The 23,369-nt window shown below is 49.7% G+C and overlaps 1 protein-coding gene across 6 annotated transcripts in view; it reads right to left on the minus strand.

Annotated features, from left to right (window-relative positions):
• ACAP3 (ArfGAP with coiled-coil, ankyrin repeat and PH domains 3) overlaps nt 1-23,369 on the minus strand; it is an 83,687-nt gene that overhangs the window by 25,538 nt on the left and 34,780 nt on the right. For all 6 annotated transcript variants that reach the window (XM_054085490.1, XM_054085486.1, XM_054085488.1 and 3 more), the window contains exons 2-4: nt 16,307-16,364; nt 12,509-12,628; nt 11,556-11,609 (exon numbers count right to left, since the gene is read on the minus strand). In XM_054085490.1, coding sequence (XP_053941465.1) covers nt 11,556-11,609; nt 12,509-12,628; nt 16,307-16,364 — 232 coding nt within the window. The remainder of the gene's footprint in view (nt 1-11,555; nt 11,610-12,508; nt 12,629-16,306; nt 16,365-23,369) is intronic.

The following is a 23,369-nucleotide window of genomic DNA, read 5'->3' on the forward strand; positions in this document are numbered from 1 at the left end:
AAGAAAAGAGAAAGAAGAATGTTGAATATTTTTGCAACACGGAAACACTCAGGAGTCAGAAAAATCCATGAATTCTCTCTAGGACCTTCAACGTGAGGGACTCAGCATTACTCCAGGGCTTGGTGTCATCCAGGACTTGACGGCTGTCATAATGGATAATAAGATTTTTATGTAGCTGCAGCACTCCCTTACAAGCGCAGAATTCCCACACCGCAGGTTCCGCAGTCTGTTCCACGCCTCCGAATACCCCAGAGTACCTATGCCACCAACACACCTTCAGGAGCGTTTGTAGGAGCAGTTGCTTTCACAGTCCCTACTTCCAACTGTCCCTCCCAAACCTCGAATTTCTCCCTTTGCCAGAGGAGGGCACTGTCACCTCAACACTACAGCACTGGGGGAAGGAGATGGAGCATGATGAACATGGGTGAGAGGTCCAAGCACGGGCTACAAATTGACTTAGTTCCTACAAGTCTTTTAATTACTCTCCTGTCTGTCCCTCACAAAAGCAAAGGGCCTCACCCCCTCACTTCAGGCATCTCCAGCCTTCCCCATCTTCCTCTAAGGGATGTTCTCTGCTCCATGCCAAACAGAGGTGTCTTCTCACCTCCCTCCCACCCATCTCTGACAAGCACGATCACAAGCAGCTCCGTATTCAGACACGCGCTGGGATGACACAGCATTTCAGCTAATTGGGACCAGATGGGCAGAGCCTCCCAGACCACAGAGCAACCGCTGCAGGAAGGACACATTGACCCCAGGGTGACAGAAGAGCCGCCGGCTACGCTGCCGCTGGCGAGGGTGGCCCACAAAGAATAGACAGGGACCCCATTTCATCCCACCATCAGGAACACAAGGCCTGGAAACCAGCCCAAAACTTAATGATACTCTGAAACCTCACCGCGCCGGGGCCTGGCAGCACTACAGCTGCTTGGCGTGACCTTGCTCCAACTTCACAGTGTCCCAAGCAGCCAATTTAACCAAGAGAGGTCCTGGAACACACAACGGTAACTGTGTCTCTCTTCCTGAGGATGCAGTCATCGGGAGCAGTATTTTCCAATCCAGCCTTTGAACTTTGTCTCCTGAAGCAACCAAAGCCCTTTTGGGGGAGGCTGAGCCCAGTGCGAGTCTCAGCCAGGGACTGAGAGGCCAACACTGGACTTTATCAAGGCACCTTCTCTCAGCAGTACACACTCCCCGAAGCCCTTTGTAGTAAAACAAACAGCTTTTCCCAGTTTGCTTTTCTTCCCTACTCTTTGCGGCAAGCTTGGATTTCCAGTGGGAGTTTTTGGGCAGCTTCCCTTGACACCCTACCCACCATCTCTCCTTTCCTTTCCTGGCCACCTTCTCTTCTCCGTTACACAGATCCAGAAGTGGCAAGCACCTCTGCATCTCCTGTTTTTTTCCAAGAGGCAGAACAGTCACGTTATATCAGACTACTTAAAGGGAAAAAGAGCAAGCATTGCCTAAAGCTGCAGCTTTTTGTGAGGAGGCGGTGGGTTAATCTCGTCTGGCTGCCAGGTGCCCACCAAGCTGCTCTCAGCAAGACAAGGGGAGAAAATAAGATTAAAAGGTTTGTGGTTTGAGATAAGTACAGGGGGATCACTCACCAGTTAGCATCACAGGCAAAACAAACTCGATCTGGGGAACACTGGTTTAATTAATTGCTCATTAGAAATAGAGGATAGTGACATACAAGACGAAAACTAGAGCATGACCCACATTCCCAGGCTGAGCAGAACTCTGTTCGCCACACTGAGATCTTGGCAGGCACTGCAGTCACAAGCTTTAACCTTCTCATGCCCTGTAGTAATCTACTAGCAAAACCACTCTGGTTCAGTCCTGCTGCCTCCTCCAGTGCCAACAGACTTAAAGTCACCAACATCCTCCCTACCTAACATCTCTCCCAAGGAGATAAGCAAGTCGTGCTTTTGACACTACCCAGGTGTGCTACTCCAAACGGAATGCAAAGCACTCCGAGCAGAAGGAGCAGCGTTGGCTGCACAGCCTCAGACGCATTCATAACGCATATTGCCACAGCCAAGGACAAAGCAAGAAACATGCCAGGACTGGCTGAGCATGAACAGCCTCTAAACATGAACAGATGCAAAGCAAATGGGAAGAAAGAAAACCCCAAGACCACCCAGTTTCATGTTTTTACCAATGTAAATTATTTACTGCTCTTGGCATCCAATCGCTCTCTCCAACGGCACTCCAAGAAGCATTGGCCTGCAACCTTTCCCATGATGCAGCTTCCCCAAGCGATGTCTGGGCACTGATGATGCATCCCTCCACTCATGGTACCCTGCAGTGGTAGGCAGGCAGCAAGAAAGCCATCTGGTTCCCACCTGCACCTTCATCTGGAAAGCTTCCATCACTGGTCTCTGCCAGGGTGATGCATTTGCTCAGGATCAGGGAAAGGAAGGGACGCTATCACGTCGCACTCAGGACTGCAGACAAGAACCCTGCGACATCCCAGGGAAGAACACATTCCAGGATACATGGAAGTCAAACCACGCAGCTAAGGAATGGGGCTTCCTCAGCTTGACAAACAGCAAAACCGGGCTGCACGAAGCTGCGATGTGGATGGCATCTGGCGTGACGGAAATGCAGGCTGTTCCTGCTGTGTGACAACAAGCAGACACCACAGAAGGCACCTTACCCTTCCTGCTCTGTCACGCTCCTCGCCCCTGCTCCTGCTCCTCAAGCACTGAGCCCCAAACCACCTTTCTTCCAGCCCACGCTGATTCACACAGAGCAAATCTGGGGCAGGGATTGCCAGGTGAGAGGATAGCAGGCAACAAAAATGCCTTTCCTGCCAGCAGCATCTCTGCTGAGAAGCATCCTCTGACACCAGCATTACTTTCATTGCTTCTTCATGAATTCTGCCAGGCGAGATCACCAGGGGAATAAATAATCACCAGTGGTTCCTCCATTTGATTTTCAACGCAAAATAAATAGAGTTTTAAGAGCTAGAGTTTCAACTACAAAATCATCTCTTGGCTTTTCCTCCTTTCCCAGGCATACTTGGAACAAGTCATTTGTTTTAAGATTTTCCAGACCAAATATCACTCCACCCTTTCTCTCTTCGCTTCCACCACGACATGAGAAGTCCAGGCTGTGACTCACGCACATCTGGGCCAGAGCATGAAAGAAGGGAGTTAACACAGCTCTCACCCAACAGCAGCAAAAGGCTACATCCTATGTGGGCTTCTAAGGAAACAGGATAAATCCAAACCTATGTTTGACAGGGGGCTTAGGAATTTCATGCCTCCAATAAACGAAAGCAAGTTCAGCAGCCCAGGATGTTATTCCTGGACCTGTAAGCCTAAAATCAAGATAAAGGACATCAGAGATCCAAAGGAATGCCCCTGCTACAGCGCTCCCACATGACACTCTGCAGAGCTTGCAAGAGAACAGAGATCCCATAGGGCTTCAAAGCGAAGCAGAAGCTAAAAAGGAAGTGAGATTTTTTGGCTGTGGACTGCTTCTCTCAGCACTCACGCACACACGAGGTTCAGAAGTGGGACATCACAGCTGCACACGGGAATACAGCTTGAGTAGAGATTAAAGGCAACGAACAGCATTCGCGGTGGGAATTTGTCAAGAAGCAGCAGAGACCCTTAGACCAGGAGCTGAGGGAGGATGAAGCAGCGGGCAGAGCCGCGGGCTCACCAGCCAAGGCGCCACCGCACCAAGAAAGCGGCGTAGGTTCGGTGGTGGATTCAACCAAGAGTCCAGACCATCAGCTAAGTCGTGGTGATGAGGCAGGTTCGAGGCCAAGCTGGGAAGTCGGTCCGTGTACTCAGAGATCTCCAGGCAGATCCATGGTGACAAAGCAGCCGCAGCACCAAGCTAAGAAAAATCAGTCTCTAAGCTGGGAGCAGCAGGGCCCATAGCCAGGTACGGCCACGGCTAGAGCTGGAAACCTGTATTCCCACAACACAGCTCAAAGGAAGACCAAAGGCCCTGGGCAGAGCTTAAATGGAGTGCCTGAGCCCACGGGCAGACGGCGTGGGTGGAGGGCCCAGGTGAAGCTGCTCAGGGCCAACAAGGTCTATTAGTAAGAGCCATAGCCCCAGATGAGATCATGGTCGCTAAGCAAATCAGCCGTTCTCCTGCAATAACTGGTCCCAGCTGATGAGATGAAGGGTGTGGAGCTTCCTCTGCAGCTGTCTGACATCTGGACATAGGCAGCTCGCCCTTCTCCAGCTCTGCCAATTCACCACCCGAGCCGCAGCCACAGCGGTCGTGAGCTGGGGGAGTCACATCTCCGTGCTGATCTCCCTCATGGCCGGTCCGGGAGCCTGGTTCTCACCCACATCCCCACAAACCCTCTGGGGACTGGTTTAGGTTGCATTTAAATGAGCGTCGGTTGTCTGGTGGCCTAGGAATCAGAGCCCGATCCTTTCATCCGGTCTTGGGAACCACGTCCCATCAGCGGACTCCCAAAGCAGGGGCACTGCAGTGTGTCTGAGGGAGGGAGGCAGCTACAGCGAGGCCAGAGGGACTGCCCGGTGTCTGTCAGCTCGGAGCATCCCTGGAGGGGTTCATAGCCAGCTTGGATGGGGCTTGGAGCCCCTGATCCAGTGGGAGGTGTCCCTGCCCATGGCAGGGCGTTGGAACTAGACAGGCTTTAAGGTCCTTTCCAACCCAAACCATTCTATGATTCTGTGATCTAATGGAAAGCAAAAGGGACCTCCTCCCTACCTCCAACGGTGATCATCCATAAGCTTTGTGTCAGCCTTCATGCCAGACACTCTGCTCCCAAAGACGGTCCATCCTGCCACTAATCCCCTTCTGACCAAACAGCACCGCTAAGATCGCGGTGGCTTTGGCAGTCTCTACCCTGACCTCACCACCTCTTCCTCTTTCTTCAACGACCTGTCCTGCAAAGAGGTTTTCCAGGGCCTGGGAGCTTTCTTGCTCTATGGCCCATCTCTCCAAGCTGAGATCAGGGTGTGCCTGACAGAGCTTCAGAAAGAGCACGTAAATACCGCTACAGCTGCTCAAGTAACAAAATAAAACTCAACAACGGCAGCATAATGTACATTTTCCCCGATTTCATATTCCTACCGTTTACTTCTCTTCCACTGCAGCTTTTTGCAGCTGAATATGGTAACCTAAGGGGCAGGAGGGTGAGGTAGAATTGAAGTATCCTTTGTTTGCCAAGGGATGCTTAAATGTCTGGCTATACGATGTGGTCCTACATCTCTTGAGCAATGGCCCACCAAATAAATGCCACCCATGAACAGCATTCCAGCTGTGATGCCGTTGTAATGCAGCCCACTTGAGGATTTGTGCTCTGGAAAAAAAGCCAACAACACTGCTTCTATTACACATGCCGGATGTCAACACAGTCTAAGCCCAACTTCTGATCCAAGCTGAGGTTGAGGCCCTCTCACAAAAAGCTCAAGAGCTCCAGTTTGTGCTTAGGCCAAAGAACATTTGCTCCTGCCCCTCACATACTATTGAAGCTGCTTCTCTCCCCTAACTAGGAAGCGGTCATTCTAGAATATTCTAGGCACTGAAAAAAACCAGTCTTTCTGAAACCGAGAATGTAGCACTGAGCTTGCCAACCACTAGACCGGTATCCAACTGGCTGAAGTCTTCTGAACTACCGTAACATCATTGCGCTACAACACAAAGGCAAAACCTGCGATGCCACGAGCTGACAGAAAGCATCTCCTCTGTCAGATATAATTCTGCACCCATAAATGATATCCCGTGCCGTGGTAGCTTGATGCATCTGGACCGTTCCCAAGCACTCTCAGAAAACGCAGGTGGTCCATCCAGCCCTGTGGAGAACAAGCAGCTTGGAAGCACTCTTTCTGTTCCTCGCTCCTTCCCCCCGAACCCCACCGCTGCCCTCCACCCATGACATCTGCCTCACTGACTCATGACAGCTTGGGTGGCTTTTCTTCTCGTCAGCAGGAAACGCTTCCTGCTCGCTGAGCATCGCTAAATCTCCCCTGCAAGCTGCTCCTGCCTGAGGATCCCTGTGACGTAGCCACCGTGAATTATGGCAGGGAGGAAAGCTTAAGACTTAATGAAGCTCAACACAGCGCTGTCTGGAGTAGAACTGACGAGGGCAATGTTCACGTTACATCTTCTGAGTTGGAAAATGCTGCTGCAGATGCATGTAAGGGGCTCAGCCAGAGTAATCCCATCACAACACCTTCACTTGCATCCTTTCACTTTTCTGTCTTTCTGATCACACAGAGAGAGGGAACTGCATGGGGAAGATAAGTTGCACATCTCTTAATTGGGACAGCTTGTCGGCACCAAGAGGTTGGCACGGAGCACAGCCAGTTGTGTCTGCTCTACCGGTCTATGGAAAGGATTACCTGCCTTCATAAGCGCTGACGAGGTACGTGACTGCACTACAAAGAACCGCACCAAACAGCACCAGGAGCTCGGACCCGATCAGAAGTTTTGGAGGAAAAAAGATCTACTTCAAAAGTAGGATTTAATGCCTTCTAGCCTGTTCTGTGTTTAAGGGGATGTGCTAACGAGGCAAGCAAACACACACACAGGTTGTGGAGCTGACAGCACAGCATCTGTCTGCAGAGAAGCAAGGAAGCAAGGAGCATTTCCACTGTAGAAGATCTTGGCAAGTCACCATTAACGTCTATTTGCTCCAATGTGGTATGTTGTGAGGAGGAGGGGTCACAAGGGAGGATTCAGGCCCTCGAGCAGAATTCCAGTTCATGCCACTCAGGCTCATGGAAAAGGAAATGGTTCACTCTAGCGAGCTGTGCAGGAAGGCTGCTGCAAGGCTCTGGCATTCCTGTCTGCCACCCGCTGCTCAGAGGTCTCTCAGAAGAGGCTGAAAACTTGTTCCCTGTCATGGATCATGCACCTCTAACTGGAGCACGGAAGCTCGCCTGACGAGGCGATGCGATACAGCATCCTTCAGACAGTTCAGCTGAGACCCTCGCTGCAAAGACAGCGTTTGCCAGAGAAAGGGCAGAACATCAGCTCATTGTGTGCTGAGGCTCCTGGCAGGGAGGGGAGCGATAGACCAGAACAGTGCAAATGATGGGACACACCTTAACATTATTGGAGGGAAGAGCTCTGGGATATTGAAGGGTTTACACGGTGAGGGGAAGAACCCTCATGTCCTCAGGATCTCAGGTACAAGGAATTTTTCAGGAGTAAAATCTCGTTTTCACTCGGGAGTAGGAAGTGCAAGCTAACACCGCCAAGGTGTCCAAGTGCCTCAATTCCCCAGATCCAGTGGTCCTTGGAGACACCTGGTATCTCTGAGATCCTGCACCTCGGCCCGGCTCGTGTTTCGTAAAGAGCCAATTACCCTAAACATGTACTTTTTCCAGTACTGGAGGTAAGAGCTGATGCTTTCAAATTCTTAGCACAACAGACAAGCGCAGGACTCCCACAGGGAAAGGTGGAGCATTTCGCTTTTGGAACACGGTGAGGAGTCACAGTGATTTCTCATCAGGTGTTTTCCTCCTGCATGATCTGAAATTTTGGGTCTAGGGAGCCTGAGGCTGGGACCCGTATCCTTTAGATAATCTAGCGTTAGTACAGCTGAGAACCAGAGAGCAGAACTGCTGTTAGAAAAGATGAGGAACTCAGCCATGACCTACGCACCGCCACAACTGTTAGGAGAGGGAAACGACCACCCCTAGAGCCAAATGCAATATTCATCCAGACACAGGACAGACACCAAGAGAAACACACTCATGGCATCCTGCCTGGAACCCACCTCCAAGGTGGCACGGCAGCCAACAGGACCTCCGGCTCTTCTGCTGATGCTGCTACCAACATCTGCAGCTGCAGCGATGCCTCAAGAGGTCAGCATTGTAACATCGGGAGGAAGCTCTTTTTCAAGCCACCAAGTACATTTCTGAACAGAACATCCAAGGAAGCCAGCTGCCCAAGCCTTTGGAAGGGCGTTTGCCCTAACGCGGCGAGCAAAACCAGCCTTCCCGCTACGCAGTTGGAGTGTTACAGGAACATGGACTCTGGGGCTGCTAGAGCACTACCCGGCTCACTAGTCAAATCAGACACAACCAGCTAGAGACATTAGTTCCTTGACCTCTTGCTCAATCATCATTACCTACACCAGTTCATCTGAGCCATCCAGCCGTTCCTGCCTCCCCTGCAAAGCCACCCTCAGGAAAAGAGCTGCCCGAGCAAGACACAGCAGGCAGTCAACACAAGGCAGAGCCAGGAGCTCAAACTCCTTAAATATTTAATGGGAGTCACCTCCTGAGTACAGTTCAGGGAAGCCTCGGACCACAGCTTCATGCACTTTTCGGCCAGCACAAGCTACTTTGCTGTGTTTGTGTGGTTGCACTGTGAAATGGCTTTAACTTGCTAAAAACCAGACCAGCCCGGACACAGACCAGTGCCCTCTGCATCTGTGTGACCCCCCCAAGCCAGCACTAAGGAGGGAGAACAAAGGTGCTGGAGGATGGCAGGACTGCCTCTCTCTGTGGTACGGCAAGTCTGTGCTGGCTGGAAGAGGTCATGAACTGCTTAGATTAAACTAACTCCTGAGGGAAGCCAGTCTGCTACCTGGGAACTAACCCAGAAGGTGCGAGTGCTTTCTGCACTGCTGCGCTTGGTTTTGCAAAGGTCAAACAGCTTTAGAATGCGGTTGCTTTGCTTTCTCTTACCGAATCATAGCAAGAAGCACAGGGAGGGGACAACGCAGGACTGGCCCCTGCACTGTTGGCTAAGTGGCCGGTGGATTGTGGTTGAAATCCTCCACGGATGCTGCTCCCCAGGCTGCTCGTGACAGCAGCTCTTAGTCAGATTTCAACATCAGACAGGGGCCCAACACAATTTCCAGTTATATCAGTGTAATCTCCTAGAATTCTGTGTGGCTGAACAGTTTTTTACTCCCAGCACCTCTAATCCCAGCATTAAACCTGTCCTTTTTTCCCTCTGTCTGTCTATCCTTCCTTGGTTTCAACCCCTTCTACAGTTCAGGCAAGAATTCCATTACCTGAGGCATTGATTCATCTTTCTGACAACCCTGGCATTTACCTGGCAAGGATTAAGAGAGCTTCCGTTAGTTGTCGGTCTGCGTGTCCTCCCAATAGCCTTTCAGAGACAAGAAAGCACTTGAAATGCTTTTTGCAGATATGGAAGCTGAGACATAAAAGCACGATAGTCCAGATCCATAAAGGTATTGAGGTTTCCGACTTCTATGCATGCCTTGACATGAGCAAGGCATTAGCCCAAATGCATGTGGCTAAGAGCACAAAAAAAAGCAGAGGACACTGATTCCAGCTCTTCTGAAATCAACCCTCTCATTTGGCATCTTTCCTTTAAGGCTGCTTTGATGTTTTTACCTCCTTGCACATTAAAAGGAAGGTGTGAATGCTCCGGAGCTCAATGTGTTCATCTTAGACATTCAAGCAGATTTTATGCCTGGATTTTGCTGAACTAGGATCAGGACATCTCCAGGCTCCGTGCTCTAGCAATAAAATTGTAGAACAAGCTTTCCAACCAATTTTTGGGGGAATATTTTCCCTTCTTTTTAACTTGTTCCAGTTGTACATACTGTCCTGGCTGCATTCCTAGAGTAAGCACTGACAACTGTTTCATAGCTGAGATCCTCAGACACGGATGCGCCAAGATACACATCGACACACACACACGCGCACGGGCACACACAAAGGAGACAGCAGAAGGCACTAAAAATAACTCGGCTAACTGAACAGCCGCCGGAGAGGGCTCGAGATGCAGCAGTCATTCCAAAGCCATTTCCTGGAGAGGGACTCCCAGCGCTGAGCACCAAGGGAAGAAGGTGCTCTCCAAAGGCTGGGGGGAGGAAGGATTTAGGCACGTATCCCCTCCTGCGTGCAGCTGGTGGTAGGGGTGCGCTGCCTTTTACAGCCCCCAAGTCCCATCCCGTGGGGAGTTCACCCCTGGTGAACGGGGTGGGGTGCAAGGGAAGGGGATTTGACAGCTCTGGGAAGGGTCCTTCTGCTTATTACTTGGCTGAGGCAAGAGCAATCCCAGAAGTGCCACTTTTGGCAGAGACCAGGGATCGAGGGGAAGCTGCACAGCTGGCGTAGCGGAGCTTGCAGACACCATTCTGTATCCAGAGGTTTCTGGCTGGGACTGCTTCCTCATGGCTGGGCTGCACGCACTCCTCAGCCCAGCCTCTATCAGCACAGCTGTGATGCGATTCCTGGGAACGGAGGGGTCACTTCTCAGGGGTTTATATCCTCCTTGGCAAAAAGACCTTAAATTCTCAGATGGAATTTGAGCAGCACCAGAAAATCAGGGTTTTACTTTCTCTGCTTTGACACAAACACCCCTTTTTGGTGATGCTCACACTGCTTTATTCACTCTCTCCCCACCAACAGCACTGCTGTACAGCTGTTTGACTGTTCCCAAATACCCCAGGAGAGGCACGTGCAGTACTTCTTTTCCCTGCCCTTTTTTTTACTAGGAAACAGTTTTCCCACCTGCTTCATGAAATAATTAAATGGACTTGACGCAGGCTCTTCTCCAGCTGCATGTGGTTAACTTGCATCCCAAAAGCAAGCACTGTGCCTAATGTACTTTGACAGGGGCATCGTGCTATAAAAGTGGGTCAGTCCAGCTCTGCCATCCCGAAGCTTCCTTTACTTTAAAGCACTTGTGCTTTAAGTTTCTACTGACTTACAGACTTAAAAACGTGGCTGGCACGGAGCCACCGAACATGAAGCATCTTCCTCTTCTACGAGGTTTACAGATGTCACGACTGGATGTTTGGGATAGAGCAAGGGCAGATTCTAACTCTTTGTGCTCTGTTAATGAGATACAGTCAGCTCAGGAGAATAGCCATTGTCTGGGCACTTCCCTCCTTTCATCTCAGTGCAGCGTTACCATGTCCTGTGTTATCCTTAAACACAGAGTTGCACACACTCATTCTGTCTCCTTCCAGCACCAACTGAACAATGCAGTCTTTTCGCTTTGATCCATTCACAGCCTTGCCCGCTGTCCTAACGTCACAAATTGGAATGCCAAGCTCCAGTGTATTCTAAATCTGCAGCAACCAGGTCACACGTGCAAGCTGTTAAAAGTCAGTTTAGGTTGTCAGAGCTCCTCAGGACATTGTCTGTCCTCACTACAACCCAAAAATAAGAACAGGTATCTGCAGAGTGGGGCCTCTGCGAGCTCTCCTCTTCCTTTGACGAAGGGGTCTCTAACCTCACCCTTCTACATATCCACTGTGCACCTCTGATCTGAAATGAGCCAAAAGGCCCCCATACAGCAGTAGATACCCTTTCGCTAAGTGGTGCTTCTTCTGCAAGACTGGAAATCCCATTTCCTAGCATATACGATGCATCAGGATGGATCCTCGTGAGTGCACAGACTCAGTACTGCTGCAAGTGGCAATAATAACTCCCAGATCTTTGCTGCTTTCTTGGCTACACAATGGGCAGGGACTGGAACCGGAAAGACACTCCCCCCTGAGCCCCACCTTTGTGCAGTGTCAAGTAAGCCAAACGCAGGAGACCTTTAATCAGTGCCTCAAGAAAGACCTTGCCATCAGCACGCAAAAAAGACAAGAGGAAGCAGTATCTTACCATGTGATAGTTAATCATTTCCTGCAGACTGTCTCCAAATTTATCGAGGCACTCCTGCAAAAAAAAGGTAAAGAGAACTGGCAGTGAATAGAAGCAGCTGCCCTTCATCCCCAGGGGTTCCACGGCTGAGAGACTCTCATTAAGACACTGAAGAGCCGCTCTGCCATTTGGCAAGAAGGCATTTAAAAAATAGCTGACACCGAAGCCATAGGCTCCGTGTCCTTTCCAGTTTAGTGCTGAAATCAACATGTCAGTTGTCGCTTGCGTAGGCTGGGTACCCGCCTTTCCTAAATGACTGATGCTTACTGACCTAGATTCCAACAACCTTGCCAGCACCGTGGCTTCTTAGAAGTCCAGTTCTCCCTGCAAATGATGAATCTCACTCTGATCCTCCAGCGGGGCATTATCAGATAGTCTCTACATTCCTCCACAAATAAAATCTTATACTAAGGATATGGGTCTGTTAGAGCAGGTCCAGGGGAGGCCACGGAGATGATGGGAGACCATAGAGCAGCTTCCAGTACTGAAAGGGGCTCCAGGAGAGCTGGGGAGGGGCTCTTGGTCAGGGACAGGATGAGGGAGAACAGTTTTAAACTGAAAGAGTGGAGATTGAGATGAGATCTTAGGAAGAAATGTTTTGCTGTGCGGGTGGGGAGGCCCTGGCCCAGGCTGCCCAGAGCAGTGGTGGCTGCCCCACCCCTGGAGGGGTTCCAGGCCAGGTTGGATGGGGCTTGGAGCCCCTGAGCCAGTGGGAGGTGTCCCTGCCCATGGCAGGGGTGGGACTGGGTGGGCTTTAAGGTCCTTTCCAGCCCAAACTATTCTATGAGTCTATGATTCTAAACAGCTACTTAAACAGTAAATGGGTCTCAGACGCAGTCCGTACACAGCACCACGAAGGTCAAGACTCCCCAGCCCTCACGGCGTCTCATCCTCCATCCCATAGGATGACTTACCGAAATCATTTCATCCTTCTTGCATTGCTGTGACAAGTCCCGGACTCCGCTGACAAAGTGCTTGTTTGTGGTGATGTAGGCTTTGCCGGCTTCGATCATCCCACTGCATAGCTTCACCAGCTGCACGAGAGGAGAGGGGTGAGCAGACAGGCAGCTGATCACATCCAACTGACTCGCAACTCGCCCGGCTTCAACCAGCACCACCGCCACAGCCCAAGACCTTTAGCACAAGATGCCACCCCTGTTCCTGCCGCGGCTCCCCTTACTGCACGTGGCAGAGAGAGGGATGCAAATCGCACTTCTCAGGGCATGTCATGCTGTCAGCATCTCACTTGGCACTTAAGAAGAACAGTTCCAGGCTGTCCCCTGAGGACAGATGAATCAGGGCAGCCCATTTTTTCCAGTGGGTTTCTACCGCTCACTCTATCCTGAGGCATCAGGACTGCAACAAAAGGAACCTGATCAGACGGATGGACTGGGGAGAGGTAAGACTCCTTGGAGTTGGTTGGAAGTGATAAGCTGTCTAGAATCTCCCCGCTGGGAATACACTGCTCTTTGGGAACGTCGAAGCCCCGAGCCCAGCGGGCTGTTCTGAGTGCTTGTAGAGACTTGTCTTGCTGCTACCTTGGACTGAAGGGGATTGAGCACACAGCAGCCTCGTAGGTTTGTATCGTGTTTCCTTTAAACCAACTGCTCAGGACTGCTTAAGCCACGTCTGCTGTGTGCAGCCAGTGAAAATCTGTGTTCCCTCACACACAGGTCAAGCCATCAAGATTGTGGATACCCATAAATCAATCAGCACAGTTCTGCAGCCCCAGGAAGCTTTGCTGGCACACAGTGAGGGATTACAGCATCCACCTCTGGGCTGCCTGAGACTTAGAGCAGTCTTCCTGATGGACCTGGAAGGAGCTTTGTTGGGAGAAATATTAACAACTTTAAGCTTGTTGTAATTCTTATCCCAATTTTACTTGTTATCGTGAAGTTACCTGGACTGTGCAGCAAAACAGGGTGGTTCCCTGACTTTGGAATGTTTGCTGCAGCACAAGTATCCATCTCCAGAGAGCCCTTATTAACTTTTGATAATTTAACAGCTGCAGAGAACATTCCCAGACTTCCAAGCCACAGCAAACTGCCTTAGCATCCCTGGAGCCAGCTGTAAAGACTGAAGCCGGAATTCCTGGCCATTAGCCTACCTCCTTGCAGCCAAAGCTCCTTGTAAAAGGTTACGTTCAACAACCTAAGATAAATCCATAAACCAAAGGCCCAGAGAGGATTTGCCACAGTAAGGGCCGGCCACTGAGACCTTTTTTTTTTAACTGTGTGTTTGGGTTTTGAGTTTGATTTTCTTTTTTAAATCATCACTGTTCGAGGCTTTTTAACTAAGTGAAAACCTTTATTTGCTCATAATGCACAATGCTGAACTGAAGTCTTCCATTCTCAAAATCCAGGAGCTGCTTAGGGATATTAATCTAACTAATAACAAATGGCTTTAGAACTCTTTCCCTATCACCCAGCCTCACCCACAGGCTGGGAATGAGAAGCTCTTGAGTCTGGCCTGATGCCACAGCCCCACTGCAGCACGGTGTGCTGTTTTTGGGCTCGGTACTTGTTCTATTTATGCAGCCGCAAGGCTTCTGGGGTCTAATCTATATGCAAACATTGCAGAACAAGCTTCCTTGCCTCTGTCTGCAGTAAAAATATATCTGAATGTGTAAATATATATAGTCACACATAGTATATCCGTGCATACAGAGGATATACAGTCTTTACTCTTTCACACTCACATCCTCTCCTGTCCACGCAATTTGACAGAACGGCGTTGGATGCAGATTTGTACTATCCCCTCCAAGCCCAGAGAAGAAAAGCAAACAGATGCCGTTCCTGTCACATCTGGAGCCCAGACATACACTAGGGGTTTGGACAGATCCTCTGGAAAGGAAATCCAGCCTATTCTGCAACGTGGCGGTTTCTAGCATACCTCTGCACAAACACTTGTGGCCGAGGCTGTTACTCGTAGCTGAAGGCCATTCAGCACAATCCTCCTCCCGAGGGGAGCAGTGAGGGCTTTGCGGATAGAGCACAGGACAGAACGAAGGCAATCTCTCTGGAACAGCAACCAAGCCCAAATCTCTGGCATTCCCTTGGACGAATCGTTTACACTGTCCTTTACTTCCATTTTATACAGGTGTTAAAAGGATAATCATCTATAAACAAAGCGCTCAGGGGCTCAGCAACAGAGAAACAGAGTTGGTCCTTGCCAGCTCGCTGCTCTTTCCGAACCAGTCACGCCAGCAGCGTGGGTACAGCTGAACCGAGCCCCAGAGAGGCTGCCCCGGGCATCCACACAGCCATCTAAGGCTGATTTATTGGGACTGGGGGTGATGAAATCTTGTCCCAAAAAAACCAAGTTGCACTTCAGTGGCTTTTCAGACACAAACTCCAGCCTCACTTGCCCTGGACCCCAGCCCGATAAGCTTATTGTTGACAGTGACCAAGCCAGCACTTTGCATCTCTGCAGACAGGGGAAATGAGGCACGTGAACAGAATGAAACGTCTGCTCACTTTGCACTACCAGGATGCCACCCTGGAACGGCTGTCAGGGGAAGAGCATAATTGCATGAGGCTATTGTTTTAATGCAGTCCTCACCCAAAGGAGCTCAAATCAATTTGCAAGAAAGCACTGAGCGATAAAAAGCTGAGAGCCCTGAACAGCTCTTGTACTTCCACGTCACCCTCCTCACTCCAGAATGGTTCCTGGCATACCAAATCATCCAATAACTGCGGGCATTGGCAGCAGCAGTGCTAGAATCAGGGCACGTTTCACCCCTGCTTTGTCTTTAGAGCTTCAGCTTAGAAGAAAACAGATAACTTAAATCCCTTTGCAGCTTTCACTAGTGAGACTAGTTAGCCTGTGCAGATAAACATTTCAAGCGGCTTGATTAGTAAATAGGTTTTATAGGACACAGCTTTGCCTAAGGCTTGTGACTTCAACAAAGCCCATTTCTCCATCAGACACAGTTTTATCCCTTGCTAGCTGTGGGAAATCTCACAGATAAAAAGCCAACAGCAATTCTGGCTCCTCTTCTCCATTTGTCTCTGTTCTCATTTAGAAACAACTTGGCTGATGCCACAGACATCAGGAGAAGTCGGGGTGGAAAAGCCGCCTCCCATCATAAAGCCTCTGATTTAGACCCAAACTACCAGCTGGATGTAAAAAATCACCAGCGTAAATGCCAAATGGCCAAACTGGTCCCTGAAAGGATATTTCCAGCGTCAGATTACAGTTGTGGTGCACAGCCAGGATGAGCATCAGACATCAACCACCACCATCAGTCTAAATCTGGCCCCTTGTTTTCCTGCAAGCATCTCCTTACATCCCCGAGCCGACACAGCGCTGCCTGTGCTGCACGGACACATAACAGCTCCAACCTTATCAGCGTAATACCACAAGCAAGAGGGTGGAGAGGGGAAACGGCGCTGAAATAACTCGCCACAGCGTGAGCAGCAGTCAGTGTTGGTCCCCTGAGACCCAGGACCAGGCAAGGAGGCAATCACTCAGCGTTAGGAGCCCAAGCCTGAACCTCTCGTCCTAACTCCTTCAGCAGTCACGAATGAGCCTGGAGAGGTCTCTAGCAGCTGAGGGAGACACGGACCTGTTGACAAGCCCAGTGTACGATACATTGGTTTCCTGACAGCCTGAGATGGGCTCACTTTCTAGAGGAGGTTGGTTGGACCATATTCCTAAGCAGAAACTCATCAGTCCCTCTTCAACCAATGTGCTAAGCTGCCCCACCTTACCTTGTCAAGTTTTGCTTCTATCTCCACCACATCTGTTTCCACTTCATCAATAGTTGCCCTGCAATGACAATAGCAGAAAGAAATAATTAATCGATCGCTTTTGATGACTGAGAAAGAAGCCAGAAAGCCCCAGGTGAGAATGCGTGGTGGTGGTGGACAGGAGGAGGGATTCCCACTTCCCACTTCAGAGCTTCCTGCTGCTACATAAGCTCAAGACTTGCTTACTCAGAAGGATAATACCTCCCCAGGAATGAATTGCACAGGGCTGGGAAAAGAGATGAAGATTCTGCTGTTCTCTGTCAGTGCCATGGAGAAGTTCAGGTGTGCTGTGGCAGTCACGCACAGCACTCATTTAGTGGCTTTGCTCTGATTCTGCAGACAATGTTATTTGCAGTAATGTGCCAAAAAATACCCACTGTTACATCTCAGTCATCCATTCGCATCGGGCACAAATCGCTTGCTTCAGTACCACCAAAACCCATCTTCTAGGCTATGACTGTGCCTTAAGTGCAGCCACACGGCGAATTCTCTCCTCTGAACCTTAGGAACCATCACTCAAGCAGAAACTTGGTCCTTTTCTAACTGAATGTCATAAATCTCTTTTACACACACGTGGGGCTTTGCTTGCATACAGATAAATCTGCTCCATGATTATCAGATCTGTTTTCTTTCCATGTCACCGGACAGATGTGACAGTAAGAGCCCAGCAGAATGCAGCTGCAAAGGTCACCAGGCCTCCCTCGCAAAGTGCAATATTAACATGACATCAGCCATTTGCAAGAGGCATTCCCAGACTGAGGAATGTGGTATGAAATGAGTTTTTGGAGGCCAGAGTTTACAGGAAGCGCTGTAAACCTCAGAGTGATCCCTTGCAGAGCTGCTCACTGCCATATGATGTTTATACCTGCCAGTTGTTTCTCTAACCACACACCTGGAGAGGTGAGCCTCACTCCACCCCGATGCACCAAGGCTGTGCAATCCAAATTTCACTGCAAGGAGCTTCTTGAGTTTGTGGGCTCGGAATTCAAAAGATTGGTTCCTGAAATATTACGCTCAAGCTTAAAAAAAAAAGCCAGCACTGAACACGTGCCAGCTGAAAGAACAGCCAGGGAGAGACGTGACTCAGAGCTCCACAAATCAATACTGCTATCTCAGCAAAAGGACAGGACACCCACAAACCAAAGGGAACAGCAAAAGCCCTGAAGAAATCATAGAATAGTTTGGGTCGGAAGGGACCTTAAAGCCCATCCAGTCCCACCCCTGCCATGGGCAGGGACACCTCCCACTGGATCAGGGGCTCCAAACCCCATCCAACCTGGCCTGGAACCCCTCCAGGGATGGGGCAGCCACAATCCTTAGTGTCTGTAGTAATTCTGTGCCTCTGAGGCTCTTGGTGTCTTCAGTGAATTAGCGAACGATGAAGACAGTGAGTGTCTTCATTAAGCACCATTCTTCTAAGAGAAGGAAGGACAAATTTAGGAAGAAAGCCCCAAAGACCACAAAGCTGGAGTGTAAATCTGAATTTCTCCCAAGCCGGAGAAGGGTTCAGGGCACAGCGTGGTACCTGTAAGTACCTTACAAAGATTACACATAACCAAAGCAGCACAGCACACTCAGTAACATCTATCCTGAGCATTTTTCAATGGGAATTACATGTAATACCTTCCACAGGTGAGTGCAGTCCCCATCTGTAAGCTACGAGGCAGCCAAGATTTGCTGCAGTCCTGAGTAATCCAGGTGGAGCCAAGAGGAGAGAGTCTGTCCTCCCATAGTAAAACAGGAGACCAGTTGTTGTCAGGTCTGTCTCTCGCATCCAGGAGATGCTCAGCAGCTCCGAACACTACAGGAGAGAGCAGCTTTTCTACCCACACCCCCCCTCCAAAGCCTCGCGTGGGCTGTGAGCAGCCAGCTGATTGGGACATCCTGTGCGGCATGCGCTTTGATTAATGACAACAAAATGCTCTTTGAGTTATGACACCAGAGGCCAGGTAATGTCATGCGAGCGTGGGAACTCTCCTCCCCTCCACATATCTGCACTTTAAGAAGGTGGCACATAACTGATAACAAGGTGGAGCAGAGCAAAGCCCCTTCGGACACTGCTGAACACCAAGAAGCTGGAGATGGTAGGAGAGCCAGGAGATGCTGACACACCACCCTGCAAACTGGAAGGCTGGAAAGGCTAAATAATACATCAGGCGTGACATGAAGAATCACACACAGAATCACACAGAATCACAAGGTTGGAAAGGACCCATCGGATCATCGAGTCCAACCATTCCTAACACTCCCTAAACCATGTCCCTCAGCACTTCATCCACCCGTTCCTTAAACACCTCCAGGGAAGGCGACTCGACCCCCTCCCTGGGCAGCTGTTCCAGTACCCAATGACTCTTTCTGTGAAGAATTTTTTTCTGATATCCAACCTGAACCTCCCCTGACGGAGCTTCAGGCCATTCCCTCTTGTCCTGTCCCCTGTCACTTGGGAGAAGAGCCCAGCTCCCTCCTCTCCACAATGAATGAGTGACAGATTAGCATCCTTCCACAGCAGACCCTCAATCTCGCCTGCCTATTTGCTGGCTCAGTGCAGAAGCCTCCACGCCACCCCCATGCCCACCTCGCAGATCCTGTTGTGGGACCCAATTCTAAGCAACTCCTCGCAGCTTCAAGGGAATCAAAGCCTTGAGTCTGAATGGCCTCAAAGACTATGGGTCTAATAACTGTCTTGTTGAATCTAAATTAGCTGCACGTTCAAGAACGGTGATGAAGAGCTCTCTCTCCTTCAGAGACTACTGTCCTCCCCTTCCACTCGCGTTCCCAGATGATATTGCTTCCAAGCACAAGAGTGCCTCCTCCATCAACGTCCCTGAAAGTTCCTTCTAACCTGTGGTTTGACCACGCTGCTCCCAGCCAGGGAGGGCAGAAGGGGGATGCTGCCCATTTACAGGCTGCTCGTGACTCCAGTGCTGCCCTCTCCTCATCTGGTTTCTTTTAGCAAGTGAGTCTGAAGGGAAAAAACGAGTAGGTCTGCTGTTCCTAAATGAGCTGTGATGTTCTTCAGCTCTGCAAGCAGCAAGAAGCACTGAAACCCTGCCAATGCCGGGTTCATCCAAGAGCTCTTGATGTCATCTCAGAAACAATACTCCCTACATCTTAACATAAGCCGAACATCAAATCCAGAGGAAACAGGCTAGGTTATTAATCACCATTATATCGTAGAAGACAGCTTGGAATCTGCTTTCATTCAAAAGTACCGGATGCAAGAAAACACAATGACTGCCTACAATTGGCTCCTCTACTTCCTGCCATGCAAGGAGAAATACGAGCTTACAAAAAGTCTGCTACTCGCTGAGCGCTTCAAATGAAAGCGTAGTTGTACCTCTTTTCCTAGACAGCCCCTTCCCTGCCGCAACACCCAACGTACGAGACGGTGAGGCCAGAACTTCAGACCCAGATCGCAGACACTCTCCACCCAGAGCCACCCCAGGTAAGCAATGCAGGAGGGCAGCTGAGCACTCTGCTCCTCAAGGGAGCAAGCCCTGGGCTCTCGGAATGTGTGGGAATATAGCACAGCTCCTCAGGAGTGTACCTGATCCCTGGCCTTCTCCTGGATCTCTACAGAAGCTGGCAAGAAACCAGGACAGAGCAAGAAACTCTGCGTGTTTGAAATGGCCTTTTTCTCATCAGCAATTCCTCAAAACCGCAGATAAGGAGAGACTAAATTTGCACCCTGTGATAACAGCAGAAACACCAAGTACAGTGTATCTGTTTCTCTATTGGCACTTTTGTTCTTCAAGAACAAGCTCTGTCTTGGGACAACACTGTAACGCCAGTCTTTGCTTTCTACTGAAGCCTCTCTGTCCCACCACAGGCACTCGGAAAAGAAGGAAACACATTAAGGACGTTATGGAAAATTACTAACACAGATGCATGCCCAGCCCACAGCATTGCCACCGCTGCCCTTCCAAGCTCTGAGGACTCCTACAACGTGCAGCTGATAGATGGTGGCTTAGGTCCTACCAGCCAGGTCCCTTCTAGAGAAAGAGCCATTGCTTTTCCTGTTTTCCTATTTGCTCACTCAACCCATAGGGATGTTGCAAACTCCAACAGAAGGGTCAGACAACAGATTGGCACCATTAGAGGATGAGTGCTTCTGCTTCAACGCAAACAAATGTCATCCTCTATTCCCATAGTGTCCCGCAGTGCTCTCCTGATCCAGCGTTTCTCTCTTCTTCTTCCTGATGGTTCTGCACGCACTGGGCAGCAAGGGACTTGCCCAAATCAAAATGAAAGAAACAGATCTTACTGTGAAACCCCTTTGACAGCTCAGAAAAAGTTATTTTAGTAGGTGTCTTTAACCGTGGTCATCTCATTTGCTTGCAGATTCCATCGCATTGGTTATTAGTGTTCAGGAATTTCTTTACTTTTCAGTCCTGCTGCAGCATTTCTTTGAACAACATCTCTGCCAGCTGGGAGGTTTCATCCAAATGCTATTGACTTAATTACAGAGAAAGACATACAACCAAATATCTGCTCCCTAATTAGAGAAAACTCAGATGTCAGCATGGCCATCTTCAGCACAAACAACACCCACAGGAGTTTTTCAAAGCTTTGCTATATTCCCAGTGTTCCTCATAAGCTTCAGAAGTGTCAACTTGCACGTATTGGAGAAAGATGTAAAGACTTAGACACAACAGAAGGGAATGGGTGGCTTCTGGAAGACTGGGTGTTCTGTCGGTGTCCTGAAACACAGATCTACTGGGCTGCTGGTTACTGCAGCGTCAGCACAGCTAAAATGACATCGACTTTCTGTAGCAGTGGTAGAAAGCACCATCACGAAGATATCAGATATTCATGCCACAGCTCAGGAACTTTCTCCAGCAGACTGGAAAAGTGCTGGGTAGTCCTTCCTTTGCTTTCCTCCAACGCTTCTTCCAGCAGCCCTCTGGGAGCAGCCTCTAGAATGCAAGCAGAAGCCTAAACTCCTTCCCTCAGCCATCAGCCAGGCTGAAAATGCAATCCTGGTGACTCGTTATGAAGGTACAGCCTCCCTTGTGCCCAGGGCTCCGGCCACGATCGATCTGCCAGCAGCATTCTGCAAACAGAGCCAAAAAAGAAGCTTCTTTTTCTCTACTAACGCGGTGCTCAAGCTTTACAGCAACACGTATGGCTGCCCTACGCCAACGGCAGCCGAGCTGTGCCAGGGGCAAAGCTTTTGAAAGAAATAGAATAATTAAAGAGCTTCTTTCAGGCCACTTTTTTTCTCTTGCAGCTATTTTTGTTCCCTGGGTTTGGAAGTTGTGTGCCTTCATGCATCGCACTCTTTCTGCCAGATTGAATTTTTCCACTTGGTTTCTTCGTGCTTCTGATAGCTGGACATAACCAGCTAAAAAATAGAGAGCTGGGATTTCTGGAGATGCTTTTCTTTTCATGAAAGCAACAGCAGCTATTGTTTAATCTGCAGACATCAGCTAGAGGCTAGTGCAGCAAGGCGGTCTAGCAGAGCATCTCCTGCCAAAAGGTGGAGAGAGCATCTATAATTTACTCCCCATTTTTATCATAACCTAAGAAAAGGAGTTGATGTATTTGGACTCTGTGTGGAGGAGGAAGACATTTTGAGCCTCATATCCACTAAGCCAAGAATACAACTGACTATGGCTAGGAGAGCGTGGAACTTTATATTTGGTGTCTAGACTTGGTTTAAAAGGTTTCAAGTGTTTGATTTCAAGGACAGTCATCTCAGGGACCTATTCAGTTCCAGGACTGTAATGGAGTTCCAGCTTCATTACAGGAAGCAAGGGTGAACATATATTCATCCTTTTCTTTATATGGAGCTCTTATATCTGAATTAAGTCCTTGGGGAGATGAATCCTGAGCCAAGATGTGGTTAGGGGTAGTGCAGTCGTGTCTTCATGTTGGATAGGCTGTATGTGCGAGATAAAAGGACCTCAGTCCTCAACGCAGCGCCTACCTCCGACCTCACAGTGCTTTTTCCCATACACCTGGTCTTGTTTGCCAGGGATTTTCCTTTCTGCAGCTCTGGCCTTTTGCTTCTTAGGAAGCAAAATAAGTTCTCTGAGGGCTGGGAGAAGGCTGGAGCAGAGCAGCAGTGTGCAAACCCAGACGCAGCTCAAGTACCCCCCTCTCCCCACCTTCTCCTCCTCCCTGACCAAATGATGTCACTGCAGGATCTACCATGTCAAGGGAGCAACCAGGGAGCTAAATATAGGAGTGCTGACTGCTTTGCTCACAAACTCACCACCATCCCTCCCCAGAACTATGTGCGGGAATGATCCTGCACGTCCACTATGATCCGTGCTATCCCAGTCCATTGCCAACAAGCTGCTAATGAGCTAAAGCAATGTTAACCAAGATCCTTCTTGACAGGTCCTGCTTCACACAGCCAGGTCAGACCCAGCACATTCGCTCCACAGAGGCAGAAAGCTTAGAGGAAGAGATTATACCAGATTCTTTACCACCTGGTTTCCCACCCTTCAAGGGTACAACATGCCTAAGTCCAACCCTGGGCTTTTGGGGTTCAAAATGTCCTTATCCTGCTCAGTGATGGAGTTCAAGAACCCACCCATTGTGCTTCCCTAGCGAATAACAGGCTTCACGCAACCGCTTACTGCCGAACACAAGCACCAGGCTAAATTCCCTGCCAATTCCACCCCCGAGTTTAAATCCTCCCACTGTTCCACCAGTGTGTCACAGATAAAAGGCAAAACCCTTTCAGTTACTCAAGCAGGCTGAGAACCTGGAATAACTCCATTGGGATGAGTAATGCCACCTCAGCACTGCTGAGCTCCTCTGCTCCATCCTGAAGGAATACGGGAGCGAGCCAAACCGGCATGGCAAGCGGCACACAGGATCCCTCCTGAACAGCCACGCGTGCCGTGTCCACGGCGCTTGTGACTGCTGACACAAAGAGAAAACCCCAGGCAGAGGCAGCAGCTGCAGCGTGTCCAGAGGGATGCTCACACGCTCACCCGGCTGGAGGCAGCTGGCCAGGAAACCAAACCATTCTGACAAGAGGGAATTGAATCCCTTCACCCAAAAAAAGCGA

The sequence above is a fragment of the Cuculus canorus genome, chromosome 21 (assembly GCF_017976375.1).
Source record: "Cuculus canorus isolate bCucCan1 chromosome 21, bCucCan1.pri, whole genome shotgun sequence".
Classification (NCBI taxonomy): domain Eukaryota; kingdom Metazoa; phylum Chordata; class Aves; order Cuculiformes; family Cuculidae; genus Cuculus; species Cuculus canorus.